At 48.4% G+C, this 20,428-nt stretch overlaps 1 protein-coding gene across 7 annotated transcripts; it reads right to left on the minus strand.

The window, feature by feature from the left end:
* Window positions 1–90: 90 nt before the first annotated feature.
* On the minus strand, window positions 91–19,874 carry CBX7 (chromobox 7). 7 transcript variants are annotated; one of them, XR_008235538.1, is made up of 8 exons: window positions 19,603–19,873; window positions 18,073–18,116; window positions 13,944–14,009; window positions 13,358–13,424; window positions 12,404–12,743; window positions 9,611–10,336; window positions 1,010–1,168; window positions 91–703 (listed from the first exon to the last, which is right to left on the minus strand). XR_008235538.1 is itself a non-coding variant. In XM_052789530.1 (7 exons), exons 2-7 carry the CDS (start codon window positions 18,420–18,422, stop codon window positions 10,188–10,190), a joined length of 735 nt encoding a protein of 244 aa, XP_052645490.1. In that variant the 5' UTR covers window positions 18,423–18,434; window positions 19,603–19,874; the 3' UTR covers window positions 3,219–10,187. The 7 variants fall into 7 exon arrangements, 5 of the variants coding, with proteins under 5 accessions (XP_052645490.1, XP_052645491.1, XP_052645489.1 ...); XR_008235537.1 differs by lacking the exons at window positions 91–703; window positions 1,010–1,168 and adding an exon at window positions 3,219–5,136; XM_052789530.1 differs by lacking the exons at window positions 91–703; window positions 1,010–1,168 and adding an exon at window positions 18,354–18,434 and having other exon boundaries at window positions 3,219–10,336; window positions 19,603–19,874.
* Window positions 19,875–20,428: the final 554 nt, after the last annotated feature.

Consider the following 20,428-nt stretch of genomic DNA (forward strand, 5'->3'; position numbering starts at 1 on the left):
TGCGACAATTCCTTCTGGACTGCACCATTTCTCTAGACACCACTTTTTTAATCTCGATTCTTCATACGCTTGAAGGTGACTTCAAAAGAACAAATCAATCACACCCGTTGTGTTTTGCTCTTCACTTTTTAAACTACTTTTACCTTTGCACATTAAGTGTTCATTAACACCATCCACATTTAAATTGGCGTATTTGTTACTGTTCACTTTGTTTAAACGACTGCTTTTACACTTGTGGCTGAGCGTCAAATAATTGAACTTCCAACCATCAGTATCATCCACCCTAAAAAAAAGGCACTCCTCAATGAAATGGGGGAAACGTCCTTACACAGCTACACAAACACGCGGCAGCTGTGACTGACGGCCTTGTCCCCAAACAGACGTACGGGTCACGAGCAGCACACCTCACCTCAGGGCCGGAGCACAAGGCACCCCCGATCCACGGACCAGAAGGGACAGCAGCATTTCAGCACATTTCATGTGCTCTTTCTAGTTATTTTCTTCTTCCACCTGTCAGCAGGACCTTCTTTCCAGCCACAGTGACTGCTCAAATCACTGTGAGCAGCCATCGTACAGGTATTGCCCAACCCCAGGCTCTTTCATCTAACTTTTACTCTCACAAAGCAAAATAGCAGCAGAATATCCAGCTGTTCAGAGCATTGTTGGGTATTTCCTTTGTTTCATTCACATTTCCAGTAAAACACTTTAAAAAAAACCAAAACAAGCTGGGAAGATGGCTCTCCCGGAACAGCTATTGTTCACTACAGACACTGAAATAAAATATTTTTTTGGCGCCTCGCTGCCCACGAGACCCAGGTGCCGCAGGATACGCCGTAGCACTCCTTGCTAGCACCGAGAAGCCAGCGCAGGGAAGCAATCTTTGGGGGAGCAACAAGGTGCCTTCTCCCCAGAATCACTGGCAAGCGGTGTACGAGCACTGGGGGAGAGCAGCAGGTGCAAGAACATTTTTATTTATTTTTAAAATGACACTTGATAATGGGAAACTCACCTGCTCAAAGCCAGTAGCTGCCTCCAGCCTCGTTTTTTTGCGGACCTGTGACCTGGCAGGAGTAGCAGCTCTTATCTCCGTTAGAACAACTCCAAGGGTTGATCAACCGACTCCGTTGCCGTTCGCTCCAGGGAAGTCTCTGTCATGAGCAGCAGATTTCTGTAAAGAAATGGTCATTCCCTCGCCCACACTGGGAGCTGGTGCAGCTGCACACACCCCAGCCCCTCAAGCAAATGCTACATCGTTTTTTAAGCAAACCCTGGGCGCTATGGTCATCCGTGCCAAAACACGGTGAGATTTCCCAGCTGCAACTCTGAAACGTGCAAGAGCAAAGACAGACCCCTCAGAGCTGACCTCCTTGTGCAGCAGTTACGGGTGGCTCAGCGTGGCCAGAACAACCGTCCCTCCACCCCACTAACTTTTTGATGTAGCAGAGAGAGGAGAAAGCCCGTGGGGTTCACGCAGTGCCTACACCACTGGGGTACTACGATATCCCTGGAGCCTGCCTACGAGTGCCCAAAGCAGGCCCAGCTGCCCAGGCTTCCACTGGATCAGGGTGATTACACAAGTCCCCCAGGTTTCTTGCATCCTTGCTTCAAAAACGGTCACTTGCTGAGCAAAACGCTGTGAAGAGAAAGACCAAAAGCAGGGAAGACAAGTGGCTGTGAACAGACGGGAGGTGACTGCCAGCTTCCTGACAGCGCTTGCCATCGTAGGGGCCACACGCTGCATTTCACTCCACGCTTCTCAGAGAATGCAGAGCTGCTCAGACGGTGTGGGTTTGCCTTTCGGCTGCTGCCTACCGTAGCAGGAGCCCAGGGGCACATCCTGCGGTGCAGCTGAGTGCCCTTGTTCTCAGGCGTCCTATCGGGAGAGCTGCGCAAGGCAAGCCGGCTGCACTGCACGGATCAGAGGGGTGGCATAGCAACAGATTATTAAAAAAAAAAAAAAAAGTAGTAGTATCCAGATTAACCTTTAATCCAACCAACACATGCATGCGAAAGGACAATCCGTTATGAGTTTCTAGTGCCAGCCGGCCTCTGCAGCATTGGCAGGGGCAGGAAGACACAATCTCCAGAGTAGGCTTTCCTGTAACTCTGCACTGCAGTTTCTTACAACTTCACCTCACTCTCTAGCTGCTGCCAGAAAGTAAGTGGCTGGCTGGAGTCCTGCTCCGATGCCATCACTCAAATCCAGCCTCCCTGGCTCAGGGCAAGCACACTGCCTGCACTTTGGTAACGCAGGCAAGACCTAACCACACTGCCTTGAGCCATGACCGACTCAGGAAACGCACCCCATCCACCTCCGCTTTTGCTCCGTGTGCTTTTGTGATTGACGTCGTAGCTGCGTTCGGATGCAGGGCTCACCCCCACGTTACATCTAAAGACACCTCAGACAGCCCCATTCGCTTGCTGAGGTACCTCGTTTAACAGCTAGCCTCCCCCTCCAGAGGATGGGGAGGCACACGCCTTGAGGGAACAAGTCAGAAACCAAAGTGAACTAAGTGACATTTGGGATTCTCTCCACGGAGTATCAGCAGTTCCAGGGTTCGGGCTCCTCGGCTAAAGCCCCACATTACCTGCAGTGAATCGGGGGCCAAACTCCACCCAGGAGCTGCTGTGCTCCTGGGGAGCTCCTCGAAAGCCCTGCGGGCCAACGCACTCGAAGCTTTGGCTTGGAGGAGAGCGGCTTCCCTGCTGGCAACCAGCATGGAGTGTTTGGCAGCCCAGGCCTCGCCTCCGATTTTCTCTGTTCCCACAAGAGACGCAGGACATGGGGCACACCAGTGCCATCCTGGTGCCAGCAGAGCTGTCCTGGCACCGCAGCATTGTGCGAGGACATCAAGAACTCCCTAAACCCAGAGCAGCAGTCACCCTGCATCGGCATTCTCCTCTTCAAATTCTAATCCATCAAAGACCAACTGTCCCAGGTCACCTCTGTACAGCTCTAGCTTACCCAGTGGGTTAAAAATTAATAAAAACCTAACCTCTTCGAATCAAAGTAATGAGTAATGTCAGAAACAGCCTTTTGCAGGCTCCATTTTTCATCGATACTTCTTTACTGATCTTTCTCACGCATGCACATGCATTTTCCATTCTTTTTCCAGCCACACTGCATGTTTATACCAACAGAAGTGAGTGGCGGAAAGTAATTCAGCTGTAGAATTAAAGCAAGGGGAGGTAAATGACCACACAAACAGACCATTAGGTAAATGTCAGTTCTCATATTTAATATTTTAATAATTTTGTCTGCAACATTTACCACATAAATCATCTAAATAAATAGATGCTGTACAGTCTCTCATCCATATCAGTACAAAAATAAAACCACACTTTGTGTCAAATTATACTTGAGCCTGCCCTCCCATTGCTATTACAATCTCCTTTTACAGCACATACTCGCTCAGAAAAGGCATTATACTCCGATTGGTTTGTTTGGAATTGGTTTACTCCCTATTCCCCCCCCCCCCCAAATACATTCAATTAGTCTGTACAAAAGCTAGAAGCTCATTCTGTGCAAAAGGAAGCTTTCTGTGTGCAAAGACTCAGATACTCTAGCGTGCTGACAGGAACAACAGCAACAACTGAAGAGACAAGAACAAAAATGATCAGGGACCCTCCCCCCTAACTGACCCCATCCCCCATCTTCACCCCCCCAACAGAAAGGAAGCATACCAAATTCGATGAGTCAGTGTGCAAAAGAGTCCAAACCATGTGCGTACGCTGAGGGAAAAGGTTGGTGCTGAAAACCCAGCGAGAGAGCTGGGGTTCCCCCAGCTGTAGAGCTGGCTAGGTGAGGAAAAAAGATTCTCTCATCTTAGCCTGCTCAAAAGGTTGTTGAGATACGCAGAACAAAAGCTTCATCTAAATGATTTTAGTTCTTTTGTTGCCGTTCTGTTGGAGATGAGGTGAGGAAATGGCCTCTGGAAAAATCCAGCAGCTACTGAAGACAGCTCCTGGTTCACCCTCCCTTCCTCTCCCCACTCCCTGCAGAAGGACCGATGTCTCCCTGTTCCTCCACTAAGCTAATAAGGTGCAATTTTTCAGACAGGAAACTGCAAGATGTCTCCAGAGCTGGAAGAAGTGGTCGTTGTTCCAGACTAGGACCACTCAAACTGAAACTCAACTTCATTTTTCCCGTTCCTCAGACAAAGGAGGTGGGGAGGGAGGAAACCAACCCGCACCCTGAAGGCAAGCGAGGGACTTCACAGGTCTCCTCTCCTCCCGTAGGGAGCCCTCCTTTCCTTGGCACGGTGGAGCACACTCCCCCTTCAGCCATGGGAGGGAGGCAAAGGGCTGGGTGGCAGCTCTGGAAAAATGATAAGGAGCAGCCAGCGGCCTGAAACAGATAGATCTTTTGCTTTTCAAATGCCACTTTTAGACAGACGATAAGGAGTACTTAGCACTCCTAGTACTTTGCATTTCCAAAGTGCTTCAAAACCTGCTTCAGATTTAAAAGCAAAAAAAAAAAAGCTGCTTAACATTTTGACAGATTTGCAAAAAGCTTCTTTGTGCTGACACTACATTTTCTGGTTAAAAAATAATAATAATAATAATAAAAAAAAAGGCTTTCCACCACCTCCTCCAAAATCTCCCTCCCAGTCAAAACTGTGCTACCCCAGTAACGAGATAAGCTGTGATAGAGGTTCCGAACTGTCTGATGAGCTTCCCCTTTCAACGTCCAACTGGCACTCTTGGACAAGAACCCCTAGCATCTTTGCAGAGCCACCCACAGCAGACAGAAACAATCTCAGCAGCAAAGCTTCTACGCCATCCCAACTTGATAGCAATCCATCTCCCCGCTATCAGCCATTATGCGCTCCCACTGAGCTCTGCTCCTCTCTACAACTCCCAGTTAACTAGGGATCATCTCCGACCTGCTCCCAGCTAAGCCACTGTGCTTTAAGAAATTAAGGGTGCAAGCGAAAGAGAGGTGGAAAAGAAAAAGGGGTCATCACTCCAGGACTGCTTGTTACAGAAAAGTATTTCAAGGGTCTGAATTCCATTTTAAGTGATTGCTTCTCTCTCCTTCCAATTGTCCTGGGGCTATTTTGTAGGCCTTCCCATCTTGACCAGCTACTTGGGTGGAATTCAGGTGGTTCGACACCCAGAAGGTTCATGCTTTCTCTGCAAGGACAGTAAGTTCAGCAGGCAGAGGGCAACATGGTCTCTTGAGCACACGCTATTGTCTCAAAACAAGTTTACCATGCCCTTGGGGAAAACTGTTTTATAACAAGCATGGCAAAAGCAACATATTCCCTTTACCTGTATGTGCCATGGCTATACATTCCCATGTAGAAGTTACCCCATGCAAGCTGTTAATGTACACATCTCCCTTGCTTTCCCAAATGGTAAAAGACAGATACATAAATGCAGCACTGACCATCTCCTCTCCACAGGGCACACTCAGAACTCCAAGGGGAATCTGCCCACTGATGCAAGGGATCAGCTTCACTACAAGTTCTTTGCACTTCTAATGTGCCTTCTCTCCCAACTGGCAGCTCACCCAAAGGCCTGACCCCAACCAACTAGCAAGAGCAACTCTGACGCAACTCCTTCCCTCCCTTCCATGACAAGCAGCTGCCCCTACTATTTTCCTAGAAAGGCCCACTGCCCGCTTCTTCCTAGGCTGCAGGTAAGCAAGGGAGGAATAAAAGATGGGTAGATACCAATTAGCTTTAGAAAAGGAGGTTTTTGCACCTTCCCTACTTCAGAAAGCACAAACTTAAAGCTTGAAAGGAAAGGAAGGGGTGGAGAGGTGGTGGTAGATTTAGCTTTGCTCAAATACATGGATGCGGCTGACAGCCCTCACTGCTGTCTTCCGCACCCCAGTCTCTGTTGGGGCTACCACCAAGGGTCTTGCTACCCTGCCTGTTTTTTGACCTGTGCGAGGCCTCCCTCCTCTGTTCCAGTGAAACCATCAAACAGCACTAGCTGGTGCACAGCAGGAAACAGTACTGGGGCCAAGGGCCCCCTGTGAGGTGAACAAACAATTTTATACATTCAGTCACAAAACACCAGAAGAACAATTCCGGACAGTTTCACAACACTTAAAAAAAAAGCCATTCATTTCTCACTAAGCTTCTTTCTGTCTGAGGTTCCGACATAAGCAAGGGTCAATTCACTAACAAACCGGGGTTTTTTTGGCAAACGGAACTGCTTTTGGGTGTTCTCACAATAATATCCTGGCCTTGCTTGAAAAAGAAAAAAAAACCCAACAAACCAAAAGAAAACACCTTGGTCTGACTTCACAAGCAGAAGGGCCCCCAAGCAAATGCAAGACAATAAGGAGCATGCAGGAGCTACGAGGCTACTTAATGCCACTATTTATGAGTTAAAACTTGCTGTTCCAAGGCATCACCTATATGTCAGAGCAATAACATCTAGTTTATAACCATCCAGGAACAGAGGCAGTCCTTTCCATTTATTTTTTTCTTTTAAGCAGAGTGATAACAATAAAGATTTTCCAATCTCATGAAGCCCCTCAGTTCTGTCATACATACAGTGAGTTCACTGTGAGAAGATCTATGAAATAAAAACTTCTCTCCCTCAAACATGGAAACAGTTCTAAGAATGACTATTAGAACAGTTGTCTGAGAATTTTGTTTCTTCTGTACAGTTCAGTAATTTCCACTGTCTGAAGTTTGTTTTTCTTGTTTACAGCCATGGAGCCAAAAGAGGTATGGGAGAGTTAGCCATTTCTATTCTCGGCTTGTGCTTCAAATAGAATTATTAAACTCAGCTTCAGCTGGATGCTATTCTGGCTGGTCTAATCAAATGGAATACTTAACGAAGCTCTGAGCACAGCATCTGATTTTCATGGTATGTTAGCCCAAGAGGTTCCAATTCAATTTTCAGATTTTGAGGTGAACTGGCAGATGGACGGTATTGGGGAGAAGAGACAAGTAAACCCAGACAACTTCTCTTGCCATCAAAAGTAAAAACCCCTATACATCTCTACACCTGCAGAAGTGGAATAAAGCTAATTTCAAAGTCCCTGAAGACCAGCTCTACCAAGGAAGTTTACAACGATATGTCACCAGACAATATGGAACAGAGATACATTTTGTAAAGATCAAGAGAAAAGTCTTCTCAAAAAGATCTAAGATAAGCAAGAATTCATGAATGTCAAAAAAAAAAAAAAGTCCACCCCAACACAGTAACTGCTTAGTTTCCTACCACAAACTCCTCCTCACACACACAAACCAAACCCACGCACATGCAACTTGTTGCATCTTAACCCAATAAGGGTAAGCTGCTCCTTGACCTGTACACAAAGCAGCATGGTAGCCAGGTACTTTGTTCAACACTTCGTGTAGCAAGATGATTAGTCACCAGCAGAACACAAGCTAGACTGATCCAAAAAATGACTAAGATATGAAACTGTGGGTGGATCCTCTTTGAAAGACCACCACAGGTCTTTGAAAACTCCAATGCAAGAGGAAGAAAAGAAGTTTAAAGATAAATGCCAAAACAAAACATGAGAAGTCTCAGCTGGTGAGTGGAGAGAAAAGCAGACGATGGAAATCCAGTTTATTAGGACAAGCTCTTTCCTGCCGCAGGACTGGTACAGCTTCCGATGTCAGCCAAAGCCAGGAACCTTAGTAAATAGGAAGCTTTTTTTTGGTGTATTTGTATACTTAGATGAAGACAGGACAAAAGCAGCAGTAGCTGCATTAGAATAAAGAAACCAGATCCTACAAATGCCATGAAGATTTAGAAGGGTGAGCTGGAGTTCAAGACTTTTTAAAAAATAAGGTAAAATATTATGCTTCTGCAACCATAACTACCTGACCTGCTACAATCCTCAAGAGTGGACTCAGCCATGTGGTGTGTCCACAGGTCACACACAAAAAAAAAAAAAAAAAAAAAAAAAAGAGGAGAGAGAGATATGCAGGTATTCAGCACATTTGGCAGGTGTTAGGAAGAGGGGCTGGGGCAGGAAGGGGGTACGGGGTGGTGACGATGACAACACTATCTGACCCCACATCCTGCAAAAGAGGGTGCAACTCCAGATACAGAAGCCTTGCTCTGGACACCCACATTCAACAAACATCCTGAACCTGTATGCTTACCTCATCAGTTTGCCCTTGCTAGCTATTGCAAGCTTCTTTCCCACTCACTCTTCCTCCCACCACATAACTCCCCCTCCAGCTTCCACTTCTCACCCTCTCAGATTTCTCCATAATACAACTCCCATGTCACTTCTTTGAGAGACAAAAGGTTAGTCTAGAAATTCAAGATCTTCCCAGTGGTTCTGAAACTGCTGTGACACAGGCCTGCTGAAACAGCTCCAAGATGGAAGGGGAAATCCCAGGTCTACACTGAGCTGCCATATCCTATCTGAGGTAAAATCTGCTTCTAATAAAAACCATAGGGGCAGTCCAAGAACTTTGCAAAAAGTAGATGTTTGGAGGACCAGAAGCCCCAGAGCTCCCAAATTTTGCAGGCCAGCAGCCAAGGCATTCAAAGGAACACACTGAGGATTTCCACAGGTGTCTTTAGCTCAGAGCTCAGAAGGCTCTAGCTTTGTTTAGAATAAATACAGCAGATAAGAGATGCTTCAGGTGGGGTGGGGAGAGGAAACAAAAGATTTAAGGACAGTAATCATGACAGTAGCCAATCTTACCCTGCAGCACTCTGTCCTGCAGTTCCCACCTTAGACTCTAGCTCACTTTTCTTGCTTTCCATAGGAAAAGGTCTGTATTTAAAAATTTAGGTTATTTAAATAAAATTTGCTTTAAAAAAAAAAAAAAAAGAAGAGAACATGCATGTGCAAGAACAGATGCTATGCTAAACTACCAACTCAAAATACAGCAATTCTTCAAAAATCTCAAAGTGTCACAGGCAGTCCAGCACAAGGCATTTTTAAGTGCAAGATTAGGCAGGGTCTATTGAAATGCAGACCGCTTTCCTTGGCAAAGATTTTTAAGCCTTCCAAGGGGAAGTTCCCATCAGTAAACTAGTACAGGATCACAGATACTGTGAGGAGACTGGAGTCACAGAAGAATATTACTCAGGCAGTACAATCCAAGAATTCTCATTGCTAAGAATTAAGAACATTTTTCCCCCTCCTCAAATCTAATACATGCCTTCCCCACATGTTGTTTACCTTGGATCTCTCAAAGGGATCCAGGAACAGAATTTGCTGCTAATCAAGGTCCAGTTCTAGCTCAGTTCTGTCCAATTCCTGTGTCCTGGGCCTGTGCCAGTATCTTGGATATCTTTGCAGTGCCAGGCAATGCTTCAGTTGTCCTATTAGCCCCTCCTCCCAGGGCAGAGGACTCAGTTTTCAACCAACTTACCACCACAGATGCAGGGCAGCATTTGTTATTAACACTGAATTTGGCAAAGGATAAGAACACCCCACTTTCCATAACGCATTTCTCACACAGCAGAGCCAAGCCTGGAAATGCTGTTTAGCATATACAGAATGGTATGTTTCGACTGCGCTGGGTTTCTGAGCTTTTAATGAGGGCAAATTGAATTTACGTCGCCAATCTAGATTTCAGAGATGCATTTCAGTCCTTCCGCATGATCAACAATCAAAGGGAGAAACCTCTGCTGTCTATATGGACCCGTGCTGCAAAGACTGACTTACCACAGACAGGCAAATACGGTTCTGAAGTCCTGACAGCAGGCCACAGGGAAAACAGCACTGGAGAGAAAGTCTTAACAGCCTGGAGTTATCTACACAGGTAGGATCCATCACCTCTCACTGCTGCAGGAAGAGAGGGAGGAGGAAGGTGGGAAGAGCAATGCACAGGGAAGTATCTTTATCCAAGGGATATCAACTGCAGAACAAGGCGGCAGGCTAGAGATCCAGCTCTTTTTCCACCTCCACATGCCCTCTCCCCACAAATGCAGCTGCCGCCACTTAACAGGATAAAAGGCGAATTGTTCAGCTTGCTGCTTTCACATCTAGGAGGGGAGTCTTTGCCAGGGAAAGGGCTGTCAGTTTTTCAGATGGACAAAGCAACAACAAACACACACCCCCTACACTGCCCTTTTTTGCGTATCTGAAAGGGGAAAAAGGAGGAAAAAAAAAAAAAGGTGGTCTCTGTAAACATTTTAAGAGGAGACATTTTGGATTTTTTTTTTTTTCTCAAGGGATAAAATAACCCTTCCCTAGCCCCACCGTAAAAGCACTGGTTTTGGGGAGCACTGAAAACGGAGATTCAGAACTGCGCACTCCGGTCTCGGAAGAAGCCCTCAGCCACTTGTGCTTCTCTGAAAGTGACGGTAATGGAGTTTGCCGTGATGTCCGTCACTGTCACTTCGCTGGGGGGCACAGTGGGAATCCAAGGGAGGCTGCCATCCACATCTGCTGCAGAAGGAGAGGCAGATAAGAGTGTATTAGTGAGAGAGAGAGGGTGAGGGAGAAGGAAGGAGGAAGAAGAGACGGAAGGGAAGGATGGAAAGGGATATCCTTTCTGACAAACGGTAGATGAAATCAGCCTGTACTGAGTCTGCACATGCAAGGCAAGAAAGAGCATGGGCAAGCCCTCCCCTTAGAGGCTAAGGGAAAATGGAGGATCATTGCAGGATATAATGGGAAAAGGAAACAGTAGCAAAGGTGTCCAGACACACACCAGCATCGGAGCAGCCTACACAGAGGTCAAAAGACCCTGTAACACTACCCAGCTCATTTAACCATCCTCAATTCCCTGATACCTCTCACCTCATCTCAGCCCCTAATTTGGCTCTGTGTCAGCCAAGAACACTCATCCAGGTGTGAGCTCACCTGCTTGTAAATGCCCTAACCTGCTGAAAAGTCAAAAATCATAAACTCTTACACACGCTCTTCAGATACTCCTACAGGAATCAAAGGGATCCAAAATGGAGGGTCTTCCTTGTACTGCATCTGCAACGCAGCCTGGGTGTGATTCTCTCAAAAATCCATTAATACTGCTTCATGGAGAGGCTGCTCTCCCTTTCTCATATCCTTCCTTCGCTCCCAGATAGCTCCATGCAAGAAACCCAAGCATCCCTGCACTGTAAGAATAATTACCAGTCCCTCTGCCACCCAAAGCTTCACTTCCCCACAACGCCCAGAGACAGCCACAAAAAGAGAGAGAGAGAGGAAGGAAAACACACCCTCTCCCTGTCACTATACCTGTAGTATATACCTTGCTGTCCTAACCTGGGCAAGAAACGAGGGCTCCTTAAGAGTGTATTTCCTGGCCTCTGTCTGAAATACCTGGGGTGCCTACTTTCACCTCAGAAAGAGTCAAATCTCCCCTTAACAATAACTGGAATTCCATGCAGGCCGTGTGTCAAGGCGAGAACAAAGACAGTTTTACATTTCTGTAGTGCCATTCGCTCTTCTGATCCCCAAGTGCTTTAAAGCCCAGCGCTTCTAGGGGCAACAGCCCCACACATTTGCCCATTGCCAGGACGCAACACTGGGTTCCTCTGTGCTACCCCCAGTGCTGCCTCCCTGGATTTTGGGCACTGTTCGAGTCCCTCTCAGAAAGGGGGATAGCGTTGATTCCCAGAACACAGCCCTCTCCCCAGAATCCTGACTAATCCAGCCTGGCTAACAGCTACTCCTAGCAAGGAGTAACAGGATTCCCTTAGCTGCTACAAGCAGCACAAGCCCCAGTCTTCCGCTCCCCAGGAAAGCTACGCCTTCAGAAGCTCCAATAATGCAGGGATAGAGTTTCCCTGGTAACTCAGAGCAACACACACATCCCACAGCCCTGCTGCACAAGATGCTGGTATCCCTCCCCAAAATGCCAAATGTGCTTGGACATCTCCTGTGCCTACACTCGTGCTGCCTACTCAGTGGGATCAGGCAGGAGTTACCATCCTCACTTCATCTCTCTCATCCCCCTCTCACATAACCCTACAGCAAGAGACTTTAGAGGACGTGGGGTGTGGAGAGGAAAGGGAAGGAGGGGGCAGAGGAATGCACTATGGGATCCTAGCGGCATTCCTGTACACTCCTTGGAGCAGCACTGAGAGGAGTACTGGTGTCCAAGCTTGTCCACTGCCAGCCAAGCTCCTTTTAGCAGAGCAGCAGGCTGAACACGTGTGGATATGTGGACAGAGGCAGAGTTCATCACTATCACACCTGCATGTCACCTCTGCTGGGAGGAAAACCTAAGAGGGGAGTAGCTTGCAGTATCTTCCACATGTTTTCTAACACCAGGAGGGGTGTCACTGATAAGACTACAGAGAGGCAACAGCACCAAAAAAGCAGATTAATCTGTGTTATTCATCCAAACAAGAAAGGAACTTGCAGACAAGAGGACCACAACGTGAGCCGGTGAGAGCTGCTCTGAGGACCTGACCTAAATCACAATCCCAGGAAGGGGCAAGCAAGGAGGAAGCATGCACAGCATCCTTCGCATGCCCCAGAACTTCACAGCCAACAGGTGTCTGGCCTTACCTTCTTTGCTGGTGTGCTGCACGGCCTCCCAGTCCTCAGGGCCCTGCCTGCCCTCTAGGTCCACTGCATCATTCAGGAAGAACTCATGCCTGCAGTTTCGGCTCTCCAGGCTCGCCATGCGGGGGAACTTCTTCCTTGACAGTCGCAGGTACTTCTGGTTTTTGCGTTGCTTCCGGAGAGAGAATGGCAGGACTGTTCCCCCAGTCTTCTCTGAGAACTCTGCCTGCCCTGGCTTGGCCCCTGGCAGGCTACTGTCTCCTCCTCCAAACCTCCGCGCGAGAGAGAAACAGAGCTTCTCCTTTCCCTTGTGGGCACTCCTCAAATCCATGCCATACAGCCGCTGCCAAGATATCAACGTAAAAAGGGTCAGAGCAGAAATCTGGTAATACAGTCAGGGCTCCCACCTGGGAGCCAGGAAACTATTCTTTGTTCAGTCCCTGAACATCTAGATGAGCTAGGGTAAATTCTGCAGCTTCTACAACACTGTTTCTCTCACCTCTTCAAGTGTCATCTAAGCTCTTCCTAATATGTGGTTCCTAGGATTGGCTGCTTTGCTTGGCAACAGTCAAAGCGTGCTGGAACTCTGCTTCCAACCAGTGGCTACCTTTAACATGATGGAAAGTCCAAGCCCAACATGAAATTGAAAGAGCACACAAACCGGGTAACCTGCAACCACACAGCCCAGTTTATAAAATCCTAGTTCACAGAGCAAGAGCTGTTATTGGTTTGGGGTTTTTTTTTGGTTTTGTTTTGCTTTTTTAAATACAAGTTAGCTAGCTCTTCAGCTAACAGGTTAAAACTATCTGCCTACCCACTGATTTCATGTGGTTGCGTTAGCTTGTTACCTCCAATTTTGTCCATGCAACAGCAAACGGACAGTTTCCACCTCCCTGTGAGCAGAGGAGCAGCACAACAGCTAACGAGTTAGAAATACACAGAAGAGCAAGAGGCTACCTGCAGTAGGAGGCGCTTTGGTTTGGGGCCTCTTTTCCTGTACCCCGATGCACGGTCTCTCTCTTCCCTGTGAAAGAGGAACACAAATCAAACCGAGTACTAAATACCACAGCACAAAACCTAGTCAGGACTTCTACCTTTTGCAGCACAGCTCCCTCATTTCCTTCACTAAAACCCAACTGTGACCAGTTTGGGCTTGGAAAACATCCCAAAATTGCTTCTTATGGGAGTGAAAGCCTTGCAATAAGGGAATTTCTCTGACTCAGCTGATCAAGGATGGGTTAGAGAAACTTATCACCTCCCATCACTCCAGTCCAGCCCTGGACCTGATTAAAACCTGAGACTGATTGCTCTTTGGCTCAATGCTGCTTGTTCTTGGCCTCATTTCCTGAACAGTGTTAAGCTGCTTTAACCCTGTCTTGTCCGCCTCAGCCAACACCAGGGTACAGAGATCAAGCAGGGTTCATTGCTATAGATCTCACCTTTGACTGAAGTAGGGACAACAGGGGCACTTTATGCACACTATGAAATAAAGACACTATTTCCTTTTCCTGTGTCCAGGGAGAGAAAGAACATGCGCCCTTACTTTTCTTCATAAGCCACTACCAGGCGAGGGTCCAAGATATGATCCTCTGGCTCCCATGTGCTGTATCTGAAGAAAAACATAAGGAATATAAAGTAAACAATACTTTAATGAAACATTCTCTCTGCAGGCTTGCTACTAGCGTGCTGCGGCCCTGGATACTCTCTTCACAAGGGTCAGTGGGGCCTGCCACAACAATTGCGAGAGCTCTGAGGAATCCCAGCCATTCCCTCCCCAACTTCCCACAGACACCACCTCCCCTTCCCAAAACAGGCAGGGCCAAGCATCAAGCAGCTCTTTGTAGGAGAACAGGGAAGACTTTCCTCCCCAGGGCCCCCTCCACACTGTTTGCAAAGCCTGTGCAGACACTCGCAAACTGATTTTAAGTCAATGCCTAAACAGGTCTCATCTGCAGCACTCCCTCAAATCTAACAAACCCCATGGAACAATGAGACGTGATCCGATACAGCTTTCTGAAAAATAGGTCTCTCTTAATTTAGAGTGCTCAAAGAGTAAGTACGCTCTCTCACCTGCATTATTAATTACCTCTAATCACTGGAGCCGAAAGTATTCATTTAAGAAGAGTTTAATTTTTCTCCACTGATGCCATTCAACTAAACATGTTTAGACCTGGGCCCTGAGGCAAGCTGATGGCAACTTTCCAGCTGTTCCTCCTCTTGCTCGACTCCCCCTGCAGGTTATTTCCATTTGGCAGAGGTCATCAGTGACTCTGTACCAGCGCAGGAGGAACCCATCTGCATTGTGGTCACGGCTACCAAAACTACCCAAAATAAGCTTGATGCTCTGAAAGTAGCCTGTGAACGGTGTCACTCACTGCCCCATCTCCCTCCTCGATTGCCAGACAACTGTAACAGGGGTCAGGTGCTCAGGAAAGGACTGAACCTACCCAGCAGGCAACACCAAAACCAGTTCCCAAAGGGCACAGCTGCACTTAATACCAGGGAGAAGCAGCCAAAACCTCCCATTGTGGAAGGTGAAAGGATCACAAGGTGGTCCTCGTGGCATGTTTGTTTCTAAGGGGTCATGTTTGCCCAGGAAAGGTGGGTGGCATGTCTCTACCATACAAACTCAAAGGCAAGAAAGCAAGGCTGAAACCCCAAATGCCTCAGAGCATTAATTTTCCTGGAATGTGAGGTCCAGTGCCTGGGGCAGCGCCCCTCCCAACCCCTGGGGAGGAGGGCCAGAGAGAAGCCACATGCAGGTGGGCAAGGGTGCATTTGTATCAGCGCCTTTAAACAGGAGGGAAGCCGATGTTTACATTTCTGGATGAAACACAGGCTGCACATGAGGGCACGTGATACATGCATATATGTACACAGGGGAGATGGTTTGGGAATGCTTTTCCCTTTCATCTCTCCATTAGATAGAAGAAAGGTACTGAAATACGGGAGCATTCCGGGAGAACGAGTCTAGAAATGAAAGTACAATTCTTTTTACTAAAGGGAGAAACAAAAACATGAAATCCAGATATCCCAAGGCTCACTGTACATCAGAGAGTTAAGAACAGACATGTCTTCATAACCAGCTGATCCCTCCCTCCCTCCTTTGCTCAAGCTTCCTGCAGCAACCTGACTGTGAGCTGTCAAAGCCAAGATGCTGTTTGAACAGAGGAAGGTTTCCTCCCAGCTGCAGGATTCTGGCACTCATTCTACAAATTTAAGAAAATAACACAAGGGGGGAAAAAAGACATCAGATTGCTTTTCATGGGCAGGAGAAGAAAGGGGATTTGCTTTTAAAAAAAACCTGGTGGGTGTTGCCTTTTTCTCTGCAGCTCAGTTTCTGGCTTCACTGCAGTGGCAAAACACTGCATATAAAAAAAACATGGTTCAGTTTGCCACGCGTGCGCGCACACACACGCACACAGAGCTATATATACGGGTACACATAGCCCCGGCTGCAGCAGAATTGCAGAGAGCAGGCACTCTGGAAAACATAGATCATATGATCTTCCTTCCCCCTCCTTCTACTCCTCCTCTTCCCCCTCCCCTCTTAACTCCAACACAAGTTGTAAACAAGCTTGTAGCTAGAATCAGATTGTAACGCCTCTGTTCCCTGACTACAGCAGTACAATCCAGAAACGTGAGGTGCAGGACATTAACAAGAATTTTTTATTAAAAAGAAAAAAAGAGTTAAATATCAATTATGTGGGAAAGCAGCAAACTACTGACCTATCCTTACTCCCTTCCATGAAGTCTCCAACGGGAATGATGGGATAACTGGTACAGAGATACAAGGAGCAATGCGACAAGGTTGGGGAGCAGAATGAAGAGAAACACGACATGGGATGAGGAAATGGATTATGTTGGAAGATAGATACAAACAGCTTGTGGTGCTGCATGCCATCACAGGCATATGTATGTTTAGAAACAAGGAACAGAGACTGCTAGCAGGATGAAAGTGACTTCAATGCTCAAAAGCATGTTGGTTTTAAGCAACTCAAACCACTGAGTGAACAGTTAAAATGGAGGGAAGGAGAAAAAAAAAAAAAGGAAAAAAATCAGTGCTCTTCAGATTTGGAGTTTGGGGGAAGAGGGAAGGTGTTTGGACACGTCACAGCATCAAAAGAAAGGAACCCTGACATCCCCTTGCTCCCTGGGCAGAAGGCTGTGCTTTTAATTCCCCAAAGAGAGTTTCTGGCTCCCCCAGAGTTCCAAGGCGCAGGGCAAGGAAAGGCAGCAGTAAAAATAAGGGCTGCTCTGTCCAAGGAAACATTACGCCATGCCTCAGCCCACCTTCTTGGCAAGTGACTTTACAAGCAAAGGACCTTGATGTGTTTGTTGAAAGGAGAATGGGATAAACATCAGTATTCTGGCCAAAAGGGAATAGTGCCTCACAAACTACAAATGCATTTCCCAGCCTCTACCAGTGATTAAATTAGGCTTGGCTACTTAGAAGGCTGAAGCAGTCCAAGAACTGACCCACACTATATGGCAACTGGTGCTCAATAAGTGCACAAGGTTACACTTTGACAGCAGAACTTAAGAGTCAAGAACAAAGTCACCCTCTCCCACCACCACCAGAGAGGGGAAGCTGCTTATATTCACACATGCTCTATAAGCATAAGGACTAGGCACGAGGATTAGGCACGCAGAAACACATTTCAACTTCTTGGACACCAGGTACGATCTGTCAGGACCATCCTAGCATGCTCCGCTTTGCAACTACAAGGATGAACCCGTAAAAGCAGCCTCCTTTGCTTAGCAACACGCAGTGCAACTGCATGTTGAATGTAGTTGTACCCACGCACATTGTGTATGTACACACACACAGTTACAAACAGAAAAGCAAAGACAGGGCCCCATATGGGTTGGCCAGGAGGCTGTTCTACTAGACTGCTAGCTAACATAGTAATATTCTCCAGTTACCTAATCCTTTTAATCTCAAAGCATTTTACAGACAGTTTAGGCACAGAGCAATCACTCTTCTTCAGAGGCAGCAGCATTTTAATAAGAGAAGTATCTGTAAACAGTGCACAGCAATGCTGAAAAAAAAAAAATTTTTTTTTCCCTTTTCGCAACAAAGCAACAAAACCAAAAGCAGAAAAGGCACTCAAAATAGCAGAAGGTTTCAGACAAGGAAATGAAGGCATGGCGGTAATTTTCAAAGGACAAAGATCACCTGCATTTGGCTACAATCAATAAATCTGAAACACTGCCCCTTTCCGTTTGTGAATTGCAGAGGGGAAGTAGTAGGACAAGACAAGACCATCAACTTGTTTTCTATTTTAAAAGACTGCATAGAGCTCTAAAAATAAAGTGGGGTCCTCTTGGTGCTGACTCAGAAAAGCAGGAGCCATTCCAATTTCAAAAGAATCAGGGTTCCCTGTTGAGCTCATAATGAATTTAAAAACATTTGTCTCTAGAAAGCATCTCAATGGAGTATTTCAGTGGTGGCAAAAGCCAGTCAGAATAGACTGGCACACAGTTTGTATCCCTCAGCTGCCAGTCTGGAAATAGATTTGGTTTTGGTTTGTGGCTCTTCATTTTTGTTTATCATTGTTGGAATGAGGCACAAGAGGTTACCCATTAAGAATGAGATGCTCAGTTGCAGAGATACAGTGTAAGCTATTACTGAATATTAAAGGAAAAAAGACAAGTAAAACACAACTTACTTTGGGGGCCATCCTTTCCACTTCACCAGGTATTCTACTTTACCCTAAGGGCGGAAAAAGGAAGAACAGGTGAACTCAGCAACCAAATATGGGCTACAGTAAGAGATGCAACCAATCAACAGGACTAAACTCTGCAACTTGAAAAGCTCATTTGCCATCACTTTATTTTCAAAACAAAGCCACTTCCTCATTCAACTACACTTGCTATACCTTTTTCCCCAGAAAGTGGGCACACAGGGGTATTTAAGCGTGCTTGAACTACCATCAGCTTGGGATCATACCTTTGCAGAAGCCTTGCAGGCAGAACCCCAAAAGGCAACCGGAGAGCAAGACTGCAACCATCCCCACATTTACAGGCAATCCTACAAGAAGTCAGCAAGGATAAACGCGAGAGGGAGATGTATGCCAGGAGCAAGTGTCAGAGGAATTTTTTTTGAAGCAGAGAGGAGAAATACAATATTTCAGAACCTATGAAGCATCTCTTGGGCATGTTCCCCTCCAGTTGCTACACGCTTTACTGAAACACTGTTCCATCCATCACAGTCACTCAACCTTTCAACCCAAGCAAACAGCAGCTCGTAGCTGAAGTTCAGAGTTATCCATTCATTTGTTCACTCTAAGTACAAGATTTAAAAAGGAAGAAAAAAAAAAAAGAAAAAAAAGCGTAGTGATTGGAAACCATGTTCAAGGGCTCGATGAGCAATGTGCACAACTATTAAAATCTTTAATATTATACTGAAGGGCTCGTTAAGCACTTCCCAAAGCATGGTAGAGGCCTTTGTGCGTGCAGGACGGCCACCCCTTGAAGTGCCACTATTGCAGCGGCAGACACCTGTACACGACAGCGTAGCAAGCAAAGCACTCGGGTGCTTCAGCCAGAGAACGGGTTTCATTTTCCTCATGGGGGGCTCATCAGCCTCCCAATGTTCGAAAACGCTGCCCTATAAGGAGCTTTCCACCAGAGGATCTCTACACGCTGCGTGCTTACGGGTTAATCCTCGCAGCACCCGGTGGGGACGGAGAGCGTTTTCACTGCTGGGGAAACCGAGTCACGAAACTGGCCACCAAATCCTTCCAAACCTTCTCCCGATTCGGGCTGTCCGTCATTGTCCGGGCTGGGGGTGTTGTCACCAGCGCTGACTTTGCAGAAACTGACCCCCCCCCCCCCCCCAGGGCTACCCCACAACCCCACCCACGGAGATCCCCGAAGCACTCACCTCACCAATAACTCCCGCCAACACGCGTGTCCCCTCACCCGCCGCTCCTGCGAGGCTCCCCCCCCCGGGGGGGGGGCAGGTGCCGCCCCCGCCCCGCCGGCAGCGCGAGGGCTGCCCGTTACTGCGCGCGAGGGGCCGGGGCGGGTGAGAAGGCGGGGCGGCCACGCGCGCGCGCGCCCCCCCTCCCTCCCGCCGCCCTTGTGCGAGGCAGAAGGGGCGGCGGGGGGGGGGGAGTGTTGTCCCGGTGCCCCCCCCCCTCCTCCTCCTCTTCCTCCCGGCGGGGCCCGGCCCGCCCCGCCCCGCCGCAGCCCACCTTCCGCACTCGCTTCTTGCGGATGCTCTCCACAGCGAACACCTGCTCCCCGATGGCCGACAGCTCCATCCAGCGGGCGGGACGGCGGCGCTAAGCGCCGGTCACCGGCGACCCCGCGATGGCGGGAGTAGGGGGGGGGGGAGCCGGCTGTCGCAAAGCGGAGGGCGGGCGGGCGGGCTGCCTCCCGCGGTGGCGGGTTAGGCTGGCCCGGCGGCGGCTGTTGCCCGTTTGGCGGCCGTTACCCGCCGCTCCCCCTCACACGCCCCCTTCGCGCGCGGCCGCGCCCCCTCCCCCCCCCCGCCCCGCTTTAGAACCTGCGCAACGTTTTCCCCGGCGCGCGCGCGCGCCCGCGAGGAGGGAGGGGAGGGAGGCGGGGCGGGGCTTGGTTTGGGCGGGAACCGCCTGAGGGATCGCTCCCGCCTTCTCCGCCTCAGCTCCGCCCCCCCCCCCCCCGCGCTTCCCGCCTCACCTCACCCGGCCTCCCCGCTCCGGGAGCCGGGCTCCCGCTGGCACCCCGCTTTCCTCACGGGAAAGGGCCGTCGGTTTCTAAAACCCCGGCGTTTTCGAGGCGGAGGCGGGGAAGCGCCGTGAGGAACCTCTGCCCGCCGCCGGTAAGCGGTGGTATTTGCGAGTGTTTTCCACAGGAATGGCTCTCGGCGATCGCGTGTCGTGGGCGGCCGGTGGGAAAACACCAGGTGACAAAGTGTTGAGGCAGGAGGGGCAGGCGGCACGGACCGGTGCAGAAGAAATCCGGTGTGGCTCGTCCGTCCAGGCACCCGCTTCAAGTGCCTCATCGTGAAGCGCTGAGGGATTTTATGGACGTAGC

Source organism: Harpia harpyja, chromosome 6 (assembly GCF_026419915.1).
Source record: "Harpia harpyja isolate bHarHar1 chromosome 6, bHarHar1 primary haplotype, whole genome shotgun sequence".
NCBI lineage: Eukaryota > Metazoa > Chordata > Aves > Accipitriformes > Accipitridae > Harpia > Harpia harpyja.

Coding starts and splice junctions, on each gene's coding strand:
- CBX7 (XM_052789530.1), bottom strand. CDS start 18,422: ATGTGGGGATGGTTGCAGTCTTGCTCTCCGGTTGCCTTTTGGGGTTCT. Junction 13,425..13,943: donor GTAGTGGCTTATGAAGAAAA/GTAAGGGCGCAT, acceptor CCTCTTTCACAG/GGAAGAGAGAGACCGTGCAT. Junction 10,337..12,403: donor GCAGCACACCAGCAAAGAAG/GTAAGGCCAGAC, acceptor CTCCTTCTGCAG/CAGATGTGGATGGCAGCCTC.